The sequence below is a fragment of the Cherax quadricarinatus genome, chromosome 53 (genome assembly GCF_038502225.1).
Source record: "Cherax quadricarinatus isolate ZL_2023a chromosome 53, ASM3850222v1, whole genome shotgun sequence".
In the NCBI taxonomy this organism is placed as follows: Eukaryota; Metazoa; Arthropoda; class Malacostraca; order Decapoda; family Parastacidae; genus Cherax; species Cherax quadricarinatus.
Genome location: NC_091344.1, coordinates 5,700,043 through 5,721,514, shown reverse-complemented (window position 1 = coordinate 5,721,514; position 21,472 = coordinate 5,700,043). Strand labels below are relative to the sequence as shown.

The 21,472-nt window shown below is 40.3% G+C and overlaps 1 protein-coding gene across 1 annotated transcript in view; it reads left to right on the top strand.

Moving 5' to 3' along the window:
* LOC128692412 (AF4/FMR2 family member lilli) overlaps positions 1 to 12,674 on the top strand; it is a 35,339-nt gene extending 22,665 nt beyond the window's left edge. The window contains exons 2-3 of the mRNA XM_070096281.1: positions 1,550 to 1,706; positions 6,133 to 12,674. Of these exons, the coding sequence (XP_069952382.1) occupies positions 1,550 to 1,706; positions 6,133 to 6,501 (526 nt within the window). The 3' untranslated portion in view covers positions 6,502 to 12,674. The remainder of the gene's footprint in view (positions 1 to 1,549; positions 1,707 to 6,132) is intronic.
* Positions 12,675 to 21,472: the final 8,798 nt, after the last annotated feature.

The window sequence follows — 21,472 nt, the reverse complement described above, 5'->3', positions numbered from 1 at the left end:
AGGTATGGAAGACGGCAAATGTAGTTCCCATTTTTAAAAAAGGAGACAGAAAAGAGGCACTAAACTATAGACCTGTGTCACTGACGTGTATAGTATGCAAAGTTATCGAGAAGATTATCAGGAGAGTGGTGGAGCACCTGGAACGGAACAAGAGTATAAACGCCAACCAGCATGGATTCATGGAAGGAGAAACCTGTGTCACAAACCTTCTGGAGTTTTATGATAAAGTAACAGAAGTAAGACACGAGAGAGAGGGGTGGGTTGATTGCATCTTCTTGGACTGCAAGAAGGCCGTTGACACAGTTCCTCACAAGAGATTAGTGCAGAAGCTATAGGATCAGGCTCATATAACAGGAAGAGCACTGCAATTAATCAGAGAATACCTGACAGGGAGGCAACAACGAGTCATGGTACTTAATGATGCATCTCAATGGGCACCTGTGACGAGCGGGGTTCCACAGGGGTCGGTCCTAGGACCAGTGCTATTTTTGGTATATGTGAACGACACGATGGAAGGGTTAGACTCAGAAGTGTCCCTGTTCGCAGACGATGTGAAGTTAATGAGGAGAATTAAATCAGATGAGGACCGGGCATGACTTCAAAGAGACCTGAACAGACTGGGCACCTGGTCCAGCAACTGGCTTCTCGAATTTAATCCCGCCAAATGCAAAGTCATGAAGATAGGGGACGGGCAAAGAAGACCGCAGACAGAGTATAGGCTAGGTGGCCAAAGACTGCAAACCTCGCTCAAGGAGAAAAATCTTGGAGTGAGTATAACACCGAGCATGTCTCCGGAAGCACACATCAACCAGGTAACTGCTGCAGCATACGGGCGCCTGGCAAACCTGAGAACAGCGTTTCGATACCTTAATAAGGAATCGTTCAAGACACTGTACACCGTGTACGTCAGGCCCATACTGGAGTATGCAGCACCTGTTTGGAACCCGCACTTGATAAAGCACGTCAAGAAACTAGAGAAAGTACAAAGGTTTGCGACAAGGTTAGTTCCAGAGCTAAGGGGAATGTCTTATGAAGAAAGGTTAAGGGAAATCGGCCTGACGACACTAGAGGACAGGAGGGTCAGGGGAGACATGATAACGACTTATATTAAAATACTGCGCGGAATAGACAAGGTGGACAAAGACAGGATGTTCCAGGGAGGGGACACAGAAACAAGAGGTCACAATTGGAAGTTGAAGACACAGATGAGTCTGAGAGATATTAGGAAGTATTTCTTCAGAGTTGTCAGGCAGTGGAATAGCCTAAAAAGTGATGTAATGGAGGCAGGAACCATACATAGTTTTAAGACGAGGTATGATAAAGCTCATGGAGCGGGGAGAGAGAGGACCCAGTAGCAACCGGTGAAGAGGCAGGACCAGGAGCTTGGACTCGACCCCTGCAACCACAAATAGGTGAGTACAAATAGGTGAGTACACACAAATAAGAGAGGGAGTAGGGTAGGAATTAGAGTTAAAGATGCACGGATAAAGATATATGAATATAGTGTACCAGATAAAGAAAAGCGCTAAGCTTACTGTTTCTCTGGCAGGTGTGTTGACGTGAGGGAGGGCAGCAGGGGTGAAAGTGGCCACAGAGGAAGACTTATTCAAGAGCACAAGAAAACGATGGTATCCGGGCTCCGGGCTGCCGCGTATCATCCAACGCTGCCTCCAGAGATAGCTACAGATGCTGCAATCTATGTTGCTGTGAGTGGAAGGGAATTAGTAACATTTTTGTTGCAAGCTGATCATGAAGAGAGAGAGAGAGAGAGAGAGAGAGACCCAAGTTTTTCCTGTTGTGTGTCAGTCGCATCATGACCTGCTAACTAGAGCTTTAGGGTGTTAGGAAGGAGGAACTATTCAGGAAGTGAATGTGTTCGGATATATGGTAGTGGACATCTCGGCGGATGGGATATAAAAGGTACAGGTAGATGCGTATCCAGATCACGTAATGTTCTCATGGTGCAACTCCATAATTTTTACTTTACTTGACCTAACCTGACCTGACCTTATCACGCTGCTTAACGTTGAAAGATCTTTTGTCTAAACTCAGATTACTGTCGTTGTAAATTTTATAAATTAATATAAAAGATTGTATCCAACGTTATAGTTCTCCATCTCCCGAACTGAATGTTACTGAATGACAAGAAACTTTCAATCAAACAATATTTATTCTTTCCCAAAAATAATTTAAGAATCCCACTCACTCCCATAACTAAATCCTTTTATAACTAAATAAACAAACTTAACTCATTGATCACAGTACATCTTATAAAGAGTAGACCGAGTTAATATGGTTCATCTACAACACACAAAAAAAATACATGTGGCCTGTAAACATGAAACAATCCTAATTAAATTATATTAAAAATACTATTATAATATGAAAAAGGAACTCCACACTTCGTATTAGTTAAAAGTGGTGAATTTTTACCCAGAACACCAAATGATTAAATGCTTGTCCTTGACAGACAAATGTTCGTGGTAGAAATTACTGCAGTGAGCATCTATCTTTGACACCCAACTGTGGCATACAACTTCCTTCTCCCTTCCCAGCTGTCTTTGCCACTGCCTTACTCGACTCCGGATTGACTTTAAAGGGACTTCAAAGGGAACGACGCTATCGCTACCGAATTTCTGTCTCTTCTGTGTACTGGCCAGACCATATTCGGGCCTGTATGGCTGAACAGTATGGAATCAACGCGAGAGACTGTATTTCCGAGCTCTGCCACTAGCCTTGTTCAGGCAAAAATACCATGGCCTACCCGTCTTGGGTTCTCTGAGTAGACCTCCCAATCCTTCCACTGTATCTCTGCTTCGCATAGCTTTGAATCATACCCATGATGAACGTTAAGCTGTGGGAACATCTTTTATGGTGACAAGCTGTTCCATCTGGTCCGGTTTTCTCTTTCCAGCAGTCAGTACACATCTCCTTCGGGTTATCAATAGCGAGAGATTAATTACATGGTTTAACTTCATAGAAGCACCAGGATAGTGGACTGTAATAATTCCATAGAAGACAACCTGGAATCTACTAGGAGGGTATTCCGGGGCGGATGGGTCAACGTTCCCGCGGCCCAGTCTTTGACCATATCTCCCGGTGGATCAGGGCCTGATCAACTAGGCCGTTAGTGCTGGCAGCACGTAGTCCAACGTACAAACCACAGCCCGGCTGATCCGGTACTGACTTTAGGTATCTGTTTAGGTCCCTCTTGAAGGCAGCCAAGGGTCCATTATTAATTCCCGTTACGCATAATGGGAGGCTGTTAAACAGTCTTGGGCCGTGGACACTTGCTGTGTTTTCTCTTAGCATACTCGTGACTCCCCTGCTTTTCATTGGAGGCATGTTGCACCGGCTGCCTAGTCGTTTGCTTTTATAGTAAGTGATTTCTTTGTGCAAATTTGGGACCACTCCCTCTAGGACGTTCCAGGTGTAAATTATGATGCATCTCTCTCGCCTACATTTCAGGGAGTACAGATCAAGTGCCTCCAAAAGTTCTCAGTAATTAAGGCGTTTGAACTTCTGAGCATTGAAGGGTCTCTACATTATCTAGATTTGCGCTTTCACCTGCCTTGAATGAAGCTGTTAATGCCATTGGCATGGCATCCCTATCATTTTCCTCGTAGATATGATACATGTTGTCGTGATTCTTGAAGGTGAGATCCTCTGACATTAACATTCCCAAGTCCTTCACACTACTTTTTCTCTCAGTTGTGTGATTATAGTTTGAAGTACTATATACTTCTTTCTAGCTATCATTTCCTCTAGTTTCCCATAACGGAGTAGTTGAAATTTATCCTCATTGAATATCATATTGTTTTCCGTTGCTCATTGGGAAACCTTTGAGTATATCCGGTTGGAGTTTTACCCTGTCGTCAATGGATGACACTTGCAAATTCAAGTATCTGCAATTGACGATGTGAGGATGAGGACTAGCATGCAGTAACTACTCTCTCAGCTACTTTATTATCCCACAAATACCAGACCTTCATAAAAGTTCCTCTCCTTTTTAAACACAACATAATCTAAAGTCTTAATATATTTAATTATCCGCGATTTCCTAAGGACATTCATTTACGATGGATTCACTCTGACCGTGCTGAATATAACGCCATAATTACCCTCATTTCTTTGGCCATGTATATTTCCAGCAAGGGCAGAAATCCTTCGACAAGAACAAAGCCACACTAATATTATGAGGGCTTGCAAAGAAACAACGCTCCCATCATACAATCATACCCCGAACGCACATCTGTTATCCTAACGAAGAGATTTAAATAACCTAATAGCTTTCATCCTAATTAATATTCACATGCCTCTCTTCAATTCCTCAATTCATTATCGTGGCCCGACGCAGCGCAAAAGAATCCTGTGTACACTCTTGGGGTAGAGTACTGCATGACCTTGACCTACCCGCTAGCTACTGCCTCAGGACTATCTCCTCCCATTTTGTTCAGCCCTTACTAACATCTGACCCACTTAATTTTGAGGAAAATGTCGAAAAACTCAAATTCAAGGTTCGAGGTCATTAATACGTTTTACAGCCACCAGGTATGTAAGTCTGGTCCTTCATCGTTACTTGTTGGGTCGTTACCTCTAATTTCTATGTGGCTGAATTTTATTTCATTCATTCTTCATTTTGTCATCATTAAAATAAGAAAGTTTTTCCGTAACATCATTTAGAAAACTATATAATAATAATAAATATTCTAAAATTTAGATAATTTTTATAAAAGTTTATAAGGCAGTTAAATATAGCAATTTTTCCTAAACAAATACACTTAAAATATCCCTTGGCCCTAATTTATTTTACTTTTATGGAAGAAACGTTCAGTGGGCACATAGTTTGTTTTACCGAGAAAGTTTTATCGAGAGAGGATTCTCCCCCAGCCATGTGAAACATTTACGTTACATACCACAGGTGCAGAGTCCATGCACTTCGCCATGTTCATACTATTTATTCACGTCTATGTTTGCAAGTATTTCCTACCACTGATATTACTATCCATGTTCTCATACAATATGCTTCTCATGTAAGGCTGCCACCACCCGGTTGGTGAGGCCGGCTTAATTATACAAAAAAGCCAGGTCAATAAAGGTGTTTCGACCCATAATACTTATAAGTAAAAAATGGGAAAGTATGAAGTTGCACACATTTAAAAATTTTCGTTATCTACCTTAAAATTCTAGAAGCTACACAATATAGCTGTCCTATATTTATAATACTCTGACATTTAGTGCATGTAATTTCCCCAAGTGCTATGTATTCCCCAAGGGTATATACACCACTTGGGGGAAATTAAACATTTACCATGGATCCAATATTACAAAATGAGTTCTACCATCAAACAAACCATTGGAAGAGTTCGTCGGTGCCAGACAATTAGCCAACATATATATTCAATGGTACGTTACCCATTTCAGCCTTAAACAACAACGCTGTTACTCACCTCCACATACTAGGCCATTCATAACTGCCGTCACCCACCTACCTCATGGTCACATGAAAACTTGGTCCCAGATGCCAAATTTTTTGTCCTTGGCTGTAACACTCCCATGGCACGGCCTGACATGATATAACATGACCTGACATGACCTTACCACTCTTGTTTTAAATAAGATTAATGAAATAAAGAAATATTGAATTTGTATTTTAAGTAGGAAAAAATTGACCATTTATGTTACAATAAAACTAAAATCCCACATTACATGTATACTAGATATATGTGAGAGAATGATTGAGCACTAGAAGAAAGTGAGGGTATGTCTGAGTGCAACATGCATGTGAGGCCACGACTAAGTACTACACGCATCTAAGGCCACAAGTGAGTACCACATTCATGCGAGGCCTGAGTGCAAACCTTTACATACCCTTTGGTTTACCACTTCCTGATTAGCAAACCTACTGCTTCTTTACTATTCTGGCTTAGCATTCTCTCTAGCCATATACATGGTGACTCGTAATCGATGAGTCTGCTCTGGAGGGTATGGCTGCCATTCTGTCACTAATACCATTATTAAAGTCTTTGTGTCCATTACCTTCCTCTCATTATCTTAAAATATACTCCACCATTATGCTCCTTCAGGAAAATTTTGAGGTATGTTAACGCTAACTAAAACGTGTTTCTTCAGGTGATCGTGGTGTTCTATGCGGCCATCATTCTGCTGTTGGTGGGAACCAATCTGCACCGTCTCCGCCGCAGACGCCGCAGCCACTTTCAGCAACCTCACCATCAGCAGCGCCAACAGAAGCCAAAGCAGCAGCAGCAGCAGCAGCAACAACAAGAACAAGAACAACAACAGCAGCAGCAGCAGCAGCAGCAACAACAGCAGCAGCAGCAATGTGCACATGCACTGGTGCGACCCGTCAATACAACCACAACTGCCATAAATACCACATGTTCCTCTGCCTTCAGCAGTTCTACCAACAGCTGCGCCACGACAGCTATACTTACTCATAAAGACAGTTGGGGTAACAAAGGGGACGCAGTGGTTGTGTAATGCCGGACTGACAGTAGGAGGGGGCGGGAGGGGGTGGGGGGAGTGCGCCACTGGACGGAAAGGAATGCGGGTAAAAAATAACAGAGGCACAATACCTTGACTGGTACAATACACAAATAACCCGCACATAAGAAAGGGGAGCTTATGACGACGTTTCGGTCCGACTTGGATCATTTACAAAGTGTGATTTTGTAAATGGTACAAGTCTAACCGAAACATCGTCGTAAGCTCCCCTCTCCTATGTGCAGCTTATTTGCGTATGGAATGCAGGTGACGAGTGCAAGAAAAATAAGAAAATAGTAAGATAAGAAAAATTATACCACTGCACTGTTGTGGCTGCTAGTAGAACATCTCCTTACCTAGGAAAGTCGTAAGCTTACTATTCAATGCAACAAGAAAGGCTGCTAGAGTAATAATAGAACAAACATTTTCAAGAATCGTGTGAAGAATATATTGGCAACAATAGATATGTGATAAACTGTGGACCGGTCGAAATAGCTCTGTTCTGGTATTTGTGATAGTGATGAGGAACCTTTATGTTCAGAAAATATCAGGTCAGTTCGACCACACAAAATTACTACAAATTAAGTTTCCTTCATATGATATAAGATATGGTAATATAAGATACGGTAATGAGAATATAAGATACGGTAATGAGAATATAAGATACGGTAATGAGAATATAAGATACGGTAATGAGAATATAAGATACGGTAATGAGAATACAAGATACGGTAATGAGAATACAAGATACGGTAATGAGAATACAAGATACGGTAATGAGAATATAAGATACGGTAATGAGAATATAAGATACGGTAATGAGAATATAAGATACGGTAATGAGAATATAAGATACGGTAATGAGAATATAAGATACGGTAATGAGAATATAAGATACGGTAATGAGAATATAAGATACGGTAATGAGAATATAAGATACGGTAATGAGAATATAAGATACGGTAATGAGAATATAAGATACGGTAATGAGAATATAAGATACGGTAATGAGAATATAAGATACGGTAATGAGAATATAAGATACGGTAATGAGAATATAAGATACGGTAATGAGAATATAAGATACGGTAATGAGAATGTAAGATACGGTAATGAGAATGTAAGATACGGTAATGAGAACTGCACATTGCTCCAGCAGAGGAACAATTTGCATACTTGACAAGTTACTGTGGAGGAACTTTATTTGCCTCGCTTCATCAGTTCATTAGAAACAAAGGAAAAGGGAATAATCACAGTGTAGGTTGAGACGACGATGCAAAAGACTAGAAACAGTCAACTTATACTAGAAATATGATACTGAAAGAAAAAGACCGCGGGAAGTAGGATAAAATGCAAGAAAATGATTTAAAATGGATGAAAATAATGATTAAAATAAAGAGTGCATATCTATCTTCAGTGAATAATATTTACAGTTTGGCACGGCCTTTTGCATTTGTTTTCACAGAGTCAAATGAGCACAACGTTTCTCTTCTCTATACATTTTTAAGTATATTGGCAATTAATATTAACATGCAAACGTTAGAAAGAAATAAAAGTAATATTCACAATAAAGATGAATTGTCTCATAACTGTAGAAGAAATTCGAGTATCGAACTTGAGTGAAAAACCACGTCCAAGTTGACAAGAAATTATTGAGTGGCGAGGACACAGTGACACCCACAGATACATTCTAAGCTGTAAATACAAATGTTCCTATTAGTCATGGCTATATATCCAATTATTATTGCAGTTCAGCAATGTTAAAAGCCTCCAGTGGTGACTTTGGCAGTAATAAGTGTTGACAGTGATTTTGTATGTGACGATTTCTTGACAACACCAGAGTAAACAGCATAGTAGCAACGAATAATTAAAATGAATTTATATTATTTTTACCTCAAAAGATAGTCAACCTGTGTGTGGGTTAAACAGCTCTGGTTATTACAGTGAAAAAATGTATTTGCATTTCTCCCGACTGCGATAGTGAAGTTGCTAGAAACATTGTGTTATTCTTGAAAATGAAGTTTCATAACTGGAGATACCCTCAATCACTGTGCAAATATAAACAGTGAGTCCTACTGGTGTTGTATCGAACAACAGTATCAGGGATGCACTACAAACAGACGTGTGAAATACTTGCCAAGAACAGCGAGGAGTTAAGCAGGATTTACGACGAAACTTTCTTCACATTGCAATGTGTGGCTGGCAGTGATGGGCGAGACTTGTGGCACTGTGGGAATAGTGAGCTAAACGAACAAAGCAAAAATATATTTTCCCGGAAGCTCTATACCTGTGGGGGACATTCTGAGGAAGATAATTGTGCTGAGAGCTCGATCCTCTTCATAGGGAATGAACCCGTAAGAATAGATTGTGACAATCCGGTCGCAGTTGGTGATACCAAGATCATTTATTTAATTGTGATGATACACCATCGGTGAAAAAAGTTTTGTTTACCACCTTTACCACTGGTACAAGCAGGATTTTTTTTATAGTATTTTGAATATATTCACATTTAACGCTAATTAATTATGTTGTAATATTTCATAACGAATTGAGAATTATATTGAAGAAAACTAATGTCATTAAGCGACTACATCTGCGTTTTAGGTTTATTTTAAATGGGCAAGCGCTAAACACGGTGGAGATCACAGTGTCAGGAATGGGAAATGAGATGCAGCGAGGTTGTATTCAAGGAAATCGAGATTAGGTGCAGGTCCCTGCATCAGTAGCCTTCACCACCGTCAAGACTCCTGTCTGGAGGGTCGTATCAAGAGGAACATTGATTGCCAGTACGACAATACCCTAAGAAATTATGTAGTGAGAGAACTTCAAAGCTCGATCATGCTGAAAAAGTTTAGGGTATCCCTAAATCAAAGCTAGTGTGTCCTTTGATCAAAGTTAGGGTGTCCCTTGATCAGACAAAGTTAGGGTTTTAATTGATTAGACAAAGTTAGGGTGTTCCTCGATTGGATAGGGTGTCCCTTCATCAGAAAGTTATTGCTTATCTTGATGAAAAATAAAGTGTGTGTTGCTGAGACAAAGGTAGGGTGTCCCTTAATGAAACAGCTTGTCTCTTACTGAGACTTTAGGGTGTCCCTTGCTGAGAAAAAGTTAGGGTACCCCATACTGAATCAAAGATGGCCTGTTCTTAATTGAGGTTAGGGTGTTCCTAATAGGGGCAAAGTTAGCGTGTGTCTTACTGGGGCAAATTAAGGTGTCTCTTGCTTAAACAACATCAGGGAGTTCCATGCTCGGATAAAGCTACGGAGTCTTTAGCTGAGACAAAGTTGATGAATCATCCTTCTGGGACAATTTTAGCTGCTTCATCAAGGGACAAATATAGGAGGATGTTCCTTGTTGGTACAAACTTAAAGTGTACCTTACTGGGACAAAGTTAGGAAATCCTATACAGGGATAAAGTTAGGGTGTACCTTAAAGTTTGCCGTGCTGAGAGAAGTGAAGTGAATATTTATTATAGTAATAATAGGGAAACGTTAAACCCGTAGGGATTTGGAAGATTATGCGGAATGGGAGGCTATCAGGCTCGACCAAAGGAAGGAATTTATAGGAGAGCCTCACTAAGTCAGAGGCCTCGCACTAGCTGGAGGGAACTTACCCTCAAAGGTCAGCAACATGAGAAAATTGTGTAGTCTTTAGTGTGGAGGTATACACGCGTACTTGTTTGTTTTGGTGCTGTGTGTGTGTGTGGTGTGTGTGTGTGTGTGTGTGTGTGTGTGTGTGTGTGTGTGTGTGTGTGTGTGTGTGTGTGTGTGTGTGTGTATGTATGTATGTATTTATGTATGAGAGAGAGAAAGAGAAAGAGAGAGAAAGAAAGAGAGAGAAAGAAAGAGAGAGAAAGAAAGAAAAAGAGAGAACGAGAGAAAGAGAGAGAGAAAGGCGAAGTGTCGAGTCTTAGCTCCTGTCCCAGCCTCTTCTCTGGCTGCTGCTGAATTCCCTCTCCTGGTTGCATGAGCCCTATCATATTTATTCCTAAACCATTATATATAGATCCTCTATTACTTGGCTCTAGTTTACTCTATTTCTTTGTTACTCTAAGGTTAAAGAACCATTGTCTAACATCCTTGTGACTTGTTTGTGTTTATAACTTCTAGCTGTTCCCTAGTACACCTGAGACTCAACCTGTCTATCCTCTTTCAGTATTTTTGTACGTCATAATCATGTCGCCTTTGGTCGTTCTCTTCCTTCAACTCATGCACTAATTTCGTTGTAATCCTTTGCGTTTTTTCCCATATTTTTTTACACGCTTTATCAAATGTGGTTTTCAAAGCAGCTCTGCATACTCCATGATGGGTCTGACAAATGCTCTGTATAGAATCATGAATGACTCCTTGTAGAGGTTCCTGAAGGCTAATCTTGTTTTGTCATCTTCGCACCTGCTGCAGCGGTTACTCGGTTGCTGTGTGCCTCAGGTGAAGTGTTTGAAGCTATACTCACCGCGTGATCCTTTCTTTTCGGAGAGATTTGCAGCCTTTTTCCCCAGAGCCTATACTCTCTCTCTGGATGTCTTTCCCTTCCCGATTTTAATAATTATGCATTTTTCTTAGTTTAAATTCTGATAGCTATTTGTCAGGCCAATCTTGCAGTTTGTCCGGATCCATTTGTAGTCTTTCCGGGTCAAGTTCAGTGTTTTTTTTTCTCCTCGTTAGTTTCGCATCTTAAAAGAGGAATATATCTGACTTGATTTCCTGTCATCACGTTACAAACTCAAGAAACCGTAATGATCTAAGCACCGACTCTAGTGGAACCCCACTCGTCACACTCTTCCACTCCGATGCTTCCTCCCAGACTACAAATCGATGTTTTCTTTCTGGTAAGTATTCCTAGATATACAATAGGGCTTTTCCTGTAATGCCTGCCTGCTCCTCTAGGGTTTTATCTCAGTATCTTGTGGGTAGTGTATAGATCGCTTTTTTGCAGTCCGGAAAAATGCAGTCTGTTAATCCCTTCCTCATGCCTAACATCTCTAGAATCTGCCTAATATATCTTCTACCATCTGGAACACTGTCCTGGTGGTTGTTTATAAATCCGATCAATTCCAGATGCTTCACTACACATCTGATAATCTTCAATCTTACATACTAGGCTAATGACTTTGACCTGCAGTACAGTGCCACCTGTCTGTTCCATTTTACTAAATATCAGGACTACATTCGCTGTTTGCTAAGCCTCTGGCAGCTACCCTTACAAAATTCACTTTTTAAAGATCGCTACAGGTGGTTCACACAGTTCTGCTTCTGCTCTCAGAGTCCAAAGAGATATGTTGTCTGGACCCACTGTCTTTGAGGTAACTAGCTTACTCGTTGTTTGTATTGTGTCATGTTGCTGGTGCACTCTCCCTCACTGACATTGTTTCTGATTCTAATGAGAAAACCTGTTAAAAACTCCTTCCTTCAGACATTTTTTAGTCCTTCACAAATTGTCTGTTTCTTTATGTGGTTGCACATCAGAGTTGACTCAAATTTGGCTTTCGATGTTATGACATTCTCTAGCTGTCGTTAAGCATCTCTTGTTACCCACGCATATTCGTTTCTTGCTCTTCTGCTTCCTTCCCTATTCTCTGTTCTCTAAATTTCTTGCCTGCTCTCGTCCTTTTATCTTTTGCCTCCATATACTCCGTCCTGCCTACCGACACTTGCCAGCTACATCCTCCCTCATTACATTCGATGTCTTTCTGTGTAGCTTCCTTTCCTATGGCATTCTGCTGAGCAACTAATTTATGGCATCACAGTCTCCTCTCTTCAAGTCAGATTTGTCCATTCTTTAACGTTCTGTATCATTCACCACGTTCACTTCCATTAGGTGTGTGTGTGGTGTGTGTGTGTGTGTGTGTGTGTGTGTGTGTGTGTGTGTGTGTGTGTGTGTGTGTGTAAGTTTAGCTATATAAGTTTAGCTATATGACTCAATAATAACAAAAATTATTATCAAATATATTAAAAACATGCGCTATGAAAGCGTGGGTCATACAGCTCAGGTATTTTATATGAAATAATTGGAGAAGATGAGGACGAATGAGATGGAGTGAGAGATTACAACACCAGAGATTACATATACAGTAACGTGTCACACAAGATCATTTAACGCTCTGTGCTGCTGGATCAACTCACCACTGAGAAGAAATATTTTTATATCTATGTAAATTAATCCTGTAAATGTTTTTAATAATGTTAAATATTATATATATATATATATATATATATATATATATATATATATATATATATATATATATATATATATATATATATATATATATATATATATAATATATATAAAATGTGCCGAATATGTAAAACTGGTCAATTAGAAAGAACTCGTTTAAAATTAAGTCCTCTCTAAAATTTTCTCTTATACGTTTAAAGATATATTTTTTTCATTAATATTAATGTAAAAAAAATTAATTTTGCTCCAAAAGATTCTTTGAAAACTTACCTAACCTTATTACAACAAGAAAAATTTATTTTAGCCTAACCCAACTACATATATTTTAGGTTTGTTTACAGTAATTTAATACTAAACACAGTGAAATATATTTTACTCGTTAGGTTCAGAATGATTTTGGCGAAATTATTGCATACACAAATTTTCGCTTGTCCTATATGGCAAGATGAGCGCTGCTATTTAAGCCAAGATTGCAAGTTCTGCCTATTCGGCACGACATTATATATATATATATATATATATATATATATATATATATATATATATATATATATATATATATATATATATATATATATATATATATATATATATAATCTTTGTGGACATAAACCACTGATATAGCTGTACGTCCGTTATGCGAAGTTCATTTTTTTTCGTGGCACCATCAGTTGAAGAACCCAAGTCTCGAAGTTATATTTACTCTCAAGATTGTGGGATATTTCTATAATTTATAAAAATACTTAAATAATATGAATGTAAAAAATATAGAAAGATAAACTACAAAAATGAAGAATGTAATTAAAATTTAAGAATGTGTCTGTGTATATACATTTCAATATTTAGGTTATTATACAGGAGAAGATATTTCAGTAAATTACAAAAATTGTCTGTGTGTTTATTTCCTGGTATTTCATGTGATACTGGCATCAGCTTTTATATAATATTCAATTTTCTCATGAGAGACTCGTATTGCATCTCTGCACAGCACTGACGTAAGCAGGACAAAATAACTCCACCTGTAATTATAATGGTTCAGTTATTTCTTCTAGACTATAATTCCTTATAAATACTGTTCAGTATTTTCTCATACACACAAGGTATGAACTTGGAGCAGTATTGTTTCTTGTGTATGTAAACGACTTAACAAAAGTAGAATCAGAAGTACCCTTGTTCTCAAATGTAAAAAAATGAGAATAACAACAAGAGCAGACCGAGAAAGACTAGAAATGGATTCAGGCATACTGAAGGTTTGGTATGTCAAGTTTTAATTAAATTTTAACCCCTGTAAATGCAATGCAATGAAAATCAGGGAAGAGTAAAGAAGACCGGAAGTAGAGTACAGGCTCGGGGTGATAACTGCTGCAAACCTCCCAGTAAGAGATGTACCTCGTTGTGAATATAGTTCCGAACATTTCACCTAGTGAAAACAACAACCGGATAACGGCTGCACCAGATGCGAGATAAGCATTTTTACATTTTTAAGGGTAACTTTCAAGAACCTCAACAAGAAGGCATTCACAACTCAAAACACAGTACGTCAGGCCCAGTCTGGAGTATGCAGCTCCAGAACGGAACCTGCATCACAAAGTTTGCCAAGACGCTGGAAAAAGTTCTAAGGTTTGCTACGATACTATTCTCAGAGCTGAGGGGTATGAGCAACGAGAAAAGATAGAGGATAGAGGATCTGAACCTAATGACACTTGAGGACATGATTAAGACGTACAAAATACCAGGAGGCCTGGTCACAGACCGGGCCGCGGGGGCGTTGACCCCCGGAACTCTCTCCAGGTAAACTCCAGGTAATGACAGACAGGGTGGACAAGTTACAGGTACACGAGGGCAGAAATGAAAGCCAACAACCCTAATGAGTGATGCGGCTTAAGGTTTCCTTTACAGCGAAGCACTAGACATAGAATCCATGCATAGCTTTAAGAATAATTATGACAGGTCTTGCGCAACCAGGAGGGAGCAAAGTAACGGCCAGCGGATTGGTATGACCAGGAGCAGAGACTCGAGCCTTGTAACCACATATAGGTTAGGTGAGTACACGCAAGCACGCACGCATGCAGTTTACTTCAGCAACACAATACCTGTGAGCCTTAAGGGGGATTAAGAGGAAAGGTAGCATGCACATACGAAAACTCACATACATGCAAATAAACACTCGGGCAAACAGGCAGGCACGAAAACGCACGCACGAATACATACACACACACACACACACACACACGCACACACACGTTGGCTTTCGTCGAACGCGGACGAGCTGTCGCCAGCTCTGCGTTAAGCTGCTTTTTCGGTGGGTTTTAGTACGCTCGATCTAGTTTAGTGAAACACCTGCCAACAAAACCAGCTTTATCTGTTCTGTGATAGCGAAAATCTGTCTTTTAATATGAAAGTGTAGCAAAATTACATTTAGTGAAATATCGATAACTATGTTTAAAACATTCTGAGGTGAACACAGGAAGGTCAGTTATACAGATCACAGACTTACCAGTGTGTTGCTGCAGGTATGATGGGAGCCTCAACCTCTTCGTGCTTTTTTTGGAGGTCTTAGTTTTAAAGTGTTGCTCATTGCCACTAGCGAGGGAGATGGCGAGTTGGGAGTTTAGAATAATTCATGAAGTGTTATAGGAAATGACAAAAAATAATTTGTCATTACATATTAAAGTAAAGCGTCGGAAGTGACTGGAATGGTCTTAGTAGGTAAGTACGTAGGCCTATAGATGTAGGGTCAAATACCTATATTTTGAAGACTTAACGGCAGCTGTGTTACCGGCTTATGCTGAATGTGTCTAGCCTTCTAGACTACAGTTCTTTGATTGCCAGAATTAGGCAGTTGAGCTGGAAGATTTTAAAAAGGATTTTGCAACTACCACTGGCTTCAGAAACACATTTCCACTGGTTTCGTTTGGGTGATTGTAGTTCGGATGACAGCATCCTCAGCACACACACTGAGCGACCAGGGATGGCGTCCCGGCACGACTCAAACACTGGGCATGTTTCTTACACATGCTGCCCCGTAGAAGGGACTTGGGTGATTCTCGACTGTTGTGGGTCGCATCCTGGTATTAAAGGACCCCAGTGAAAGTAATACAGACAGTTCCCGATGACGCAGTGACATCGGGAACTGTCTGGATTAAACTCCGGGTTAAAAACCCGAACAAATCTTAAATAGAGTAATACAGTAGGCCTAATGGCCAATGCTATGCAGGACCTACTCAACTAAAGCAGAAACTTGGTCCATTTTACTCTTAACAATTCACACTTAACACCAAGACACCCACCTCAATTCACAAATGCCTATACATAACATTACCTCGCTTGCCCACTTCAGTTCATACATACCCCTCCAGCCCTCCTACACTGTTCAACCATAACATTACACATACTACTTTAAACAATGTTTTTTTTTTAAAAACACTGGCGGTCTCCCACCGATGCAGATAAACCGAAAAGGAGAAACATTCACCATCACTCATTCCATTAGTCTTGCTAGAGGAGTGCAGATACTCCAGTTCAAAACTGCATATATCCCCACTCCTCCTGAGTGTATATACTGTACTTCCCACCTCCAGGACTTTCATTCAGCTTACTAATTTTATTGAATCCCTTCATAAACGATACCTTGTTCACACTCCAACAGCACTTCATGTTATAGAAACCACTGGTCTCCTCTCCTATCTAACACGCTCACATACGCTTGCTGAATGTCTCTGCCCCTCGCATACAGAACCTCCTTTACCCACTCCCTCCAACCCTTCCTAGAACGACCTGTACCCTTCCTTCACTTCACTACAGGTTTATACGCCCTCCAAGTAATTCTGCTTTGTTCCATCCTCTCTAAGTTTCCAAACCACCTCAACAATCCCTCCTCAATCCTCTGGATAATACTTTTAGCAACGCAAAACCACCTTTTAAACATCAGTCGCAGGCAGGCGATCTTAACAATACAAGCCATGGAGGGTGGAAATCTTTAGCTCAAGTACTTTCACACTTCTCATTGCGTCATCATGAGCTATGCAATGTTGGAAGAACAGCAAATAAAGAAAAGAGAAGTTTTCTCAGAGCAGGGTAGCGTGGGGTAACACCGGGTGATTGCCATCCGCCCAACCACACTCCGCTCCACCCCGTATGGCATAAGGTAGACGAGGGTCTCCAAGTTTACAGAAGGATGGAAACAGAAAAATAGGACATGTAATAGCCAGTCCCAAGCTTCTTCTAATCATTGAGAACAAGTCATGTGGCCTAAGAGATTAAGTATTTGAATTAAAGATTTCCAACCCTCGTGGCTCGTCTTGCGTATACATACATACATATATATATATATATATATATATATATATATATATATATATATATGTATCTCTGTATGTATGTATATGTGTGTGTGTGTGTGTGTGTGCACTCACCTATTTGTACTCACCTATTTGTGGTTGCAGGGGTCGAGTCACAGCTCCTGGCCCCGCGCGTGTGTGTGTTTAAGAGAAAGATTTGGAATATAATTTTGTATATTTTAACAAAGATGATCGTCATTACTATTATCCCGATGCTAATTACTATAGAACTAAGGCTTTAATAAGATAGGCGAAGACACAAGAAATGCAAATAAACATCAGACAGGTTTAATAAAAAATTAAGATTTTGTAATTTATATATTTTTAAAAATTAAGATTCAAGATCATAGTATGGCAAGTACTGTGACTTTGTAATAATTTATTATTTAATTAAAATCAATATCTTAAATGTTTTGATTTTAGTTAGATTATTATTATTATAATCAAGGGGGAAACGCTAAACCCGGAGGATTATACAGCGCCTGGGGGGGGATGTGGAAGGCATTCAGGCTTAATTCGGGGAACTGGAGCACAGATCCAATTCCCTAAATCAAGAGTCCCTCACCAACATCAAGGAACCTTCCTTGAGGGGGATTTTAGTTAGAGCTCTCATAAATTTTCGGAACGTCTGTATGTATGCAGAAGAACAGCATATCACTGGTTCTTTCCCTGAAAAATTCTCTGACGTCACATATGGTGTTTACAATAACTAACTTTCAACTAGGGCATTTTGACTTTGTCATATGTATAAAATTCCAACAGTACCTTACTTATTTTAGTAATTAAAAAGACTTTTATATAAATATAATTGATATTACAGATACCTCGAGCATATACAAGTTCCCAGAGGGGTCAATATATCGTATTTTATATATCTAAAAAAGTGAGGCATGGTTCAGAAATCTTAATTACAAAGTTAAGTATTATGGAGGTATTCCGGGGCATAACTTATTATTAGGTTCTTCGTGAGAGCCTATAAAATTTACAGCAATCTTTTCCTCGAAGTGTTTATATATCCGGTGTATATTAATTCGTCTCCAGTCACCCTCCGAATTGATCAATTACTGAACAAGGAGAGCACCACTGCTTAGAAATACCCACTAATGTGGCGAGAATCCTAGAAATCTGTAACATTAATGAGGCCAGAAGTTCTTTCCTCACCACACTTATAGATGCCAACAAAAAAAAAAGTACATGATAGAGGAGGCAAGCTGTCTTGAACAGCACCTCACAGAACAAATATATCTGTAACCGGGATAACATGAACACTGATGTACTTAACTAAAACTCGCAATGCGACCTGAAAAAGTGAGGAGAATCCAGGCTCATTATCAAAGAGCCCTGGAACTGCAGAAAGCACATTGCACAGAGACTGCATTGACTGCAGTTTCCATCAATGTTTTCCAGAAATCCGTTACATTCATTATTTCTACGGCAAAACCGCGGTCAAGAGACCTGATCGACCCATCACTGACCTTTGCATAATTTAGAAATCCGACTAGCTAATAAATGAGACACTTGTAAAGCATTTAAGTATTTTTATTCAGGAAACGTTTCGCCAGCCAATGGTTTCTTTAGTCCAGTACAAAGGAACGGTGGAAGATGAGAAGGAGTTTGAAGTAATCAGTCTCTCATCCTGGAGAGAAAGTGTTCAGTCCAATCTATGTATGGAGAGGTGGCTTATATACTGCTGACACATGAGGTGAGCAATGGTGGATGGAGTCAATAGCCATGCCTTTGAGTTAGACAATCTTTGAAGAATTCTCTGCATCAAGATTCCATAATGTTGCTGTGTCTAACAGAACTTCAAAAAATTATTTAGAAAACCAACAAATTCATAAAAGTCGGTTTAAAAAATCAACAGGTTGATAAATATTAGTTTTCTTAACCATTTTAACAAATTCTGTCGGACACGGCAGCAACTTGAGATCCTGATGAACGGAATTCTTCAAAGCTTCCCTAACCAATAGCCATGACCTACTTCTACTAGTGGGTTTTGCCACTGGTGACTCCCTCTACCACTGCTACATCTCATCTGTCTGCAGTACATAAGCTCCTTTACCCATATGCTGTACTCCTATCAAGATTGATGAATTGCATACATCGACTTCTGGCAGAGGGACTGATTGCCCCAAAATTCTCATCATCCACCGTTCTCTGTATTAGACTGTAGAAGCCACTGGTCTCGTTTATCAACATCACTGGTCTAGTGCCTCCTGCACTTGACTTCTCTTTTATTGTATATACTGATAATGTATTCTGCCTGGTATTGGATTGACACAAACCCCTACAATCACTGGTTTCTTAAAAAATATTTAAGCATTGCCCGAGTGTTTTATTTTCTTTGATGGTATAGTGTGTGTGTGGTTGTGTGTGTGTGTGTGTGTGTGTGTGTGTGTGTGTGTGTGTGTGTGTGTGTGTGGTTGAGAGTGGTTGTGTGTGTGGTTGTGTGTATGGTTGTGTGTGTGTGTGGTTGTGTGTGTGTGTGTGTGTGGTTGTGTGTGTGTGTGTGTGTGTGTGGTTGTGTGTGTGTGTGTGGTTGTGTGTGTGTGTGTGTGTGTGTGTGTGTGTGTGTGTGTGTGTGTGTGTGTGGTTGTGTGTGTGTGTGGTTGTGTGTGTGTGTGTGTGGTTGTGTGTGGTTGTGTGTGTGTGTGTGGTTGTGTGTGTGTGTGTGGTTGTGTGTGTGTGTGTGGTTGTGTGTGTGTGTGGTTGTGTGTGTGGTTGTGGTTGTGTGTGTGGTTGTGTGTGTGTGTGGTTTGTGTGTGTGTGTGTGTGTGTGGTTTGTGTGTGTGTGTGTGGTTGTGTGTGTGTGTGTGGTTTTGTGTGTGTTATTTACCATTTTGTCCTAGGCACATGTCGATTTGACACTAGGCCTGTTGTATATGTGCGTGTGTGTGTGTGTGTACTCAACTGTGGTTGTAGGGGTCGAGACTCAGCTCCTGGCCCCGCCTCTTCACTGAACGCTACTAGGTCCTCTCTCTCGCTGCTCCATGAGCTTTATCATACCTCGTCTTAGAGCTATATATGGTTCCTGCCTCCACTAAATCACTCGCCAGACTGATCCACTTCCTGACAACTCTATGACTGAAGAAATACTTCCCAATATCCCTCTGACTCGTCTGAGTCTTCAACTTCCAAGAGTGACCCCTTGTTTCTGTGTCCCCTCTCTGAAATATCCTGTCTGTCCACCTTGTCTATTCCACGCAGTATTTTGTATATCGTTATCATGTCTCCCCTAACCCTCCTGTCCTCCAGTGTCGTCAGGCCGATTTCCCTTAACCTTTCTTCGTAGGACATTCCCGTAGCTCTGGAACTAACCTTGTCACAAACCTTTGCACTTTCTCTAATTTCTTAACGTGCTTGACCCGGTGTGGGTTCCAAACTGGTGCTGCATACCCCAGTATGGGCCTCACGTACACGGTGTACAGTGTCTTGAAAGATTCCTTACTTAGGTATCGGAACGCTAATCTAAGGTTTGCCAGGCGCCCATATGCTGCAGCAGTTATCTGGTTGATGTGTGCTTCCGGAGACGTGCTCGGTGTTATACTCACCCCAAGTTCTTTCTCCTTGAGCGAGGTTTGCAGTCTTTGGCCACCTAGCCTATGCTCTGTTTGCGGTCTTCTTTGCCCTTCTCCGATCTTCATGACTTTGCATTTGGCAGGGTTAAATTCGAGAAGCCAGTTGCTGGACCACGTGTCCGGCCTGTCCAGGTCTCTTTGTAGTCCTGCCTGATCCTCATCTGATTTAATTCTCCTCATCAACTTTACATCATCTGCGAGTGTGTAAAATCTGCTTCATGAATGCATTGTGATTGATCTTCTTACAATAAAAATTAATAAACGATCTATTGTATTAATGCTTAGAGAGAGAGAGAGGGAGAGTGAGAGCGCAAGCAGAGCTTTCACCAAAGGAGATATGTGGGTGGCTTTACTGTTATATATAAGGCCAACATTGTCAAAGTACCACACTAGGATCCACTTCGAGGACAGCGAGAAGCAAGCTTCTATTCCACAAGACTGGCAGCAAGCAGCAACTTCACTCTGGCTCTACCCTTCTCCACAACATCACTTCATCTGAGATCATTTATCCCCAGGATGGCTCGAGTCTGGAACACTTTCATACAGCATAATGATGTCAGTTTATCAAATGAAAATGCTGGCACACAGATGGCTCCAACTTCATCCTGTTTCCTACTTGTATGTTTCACAACGCTAAAAATGCTTTGAAATGAGTTGATGTAGGTAACAGTTCTTATCTTGTCAATAAAGTTAGGAATCCTTAAGCTAACCTTGTTAAACCTTGTGTAAAAGAGAGAGAGAGAGAGAGAGAGAGAGAGAGAGAGAGAGAGAGAGAGAGAGAGAGAGAGAGAGAGAGACAGAGACAGAGACAGAGAGAGAGAGAGAGAGAGAGAGAGAGAGAGAGAGAGAGAGAGAGAGAGAGACAGAGAGACA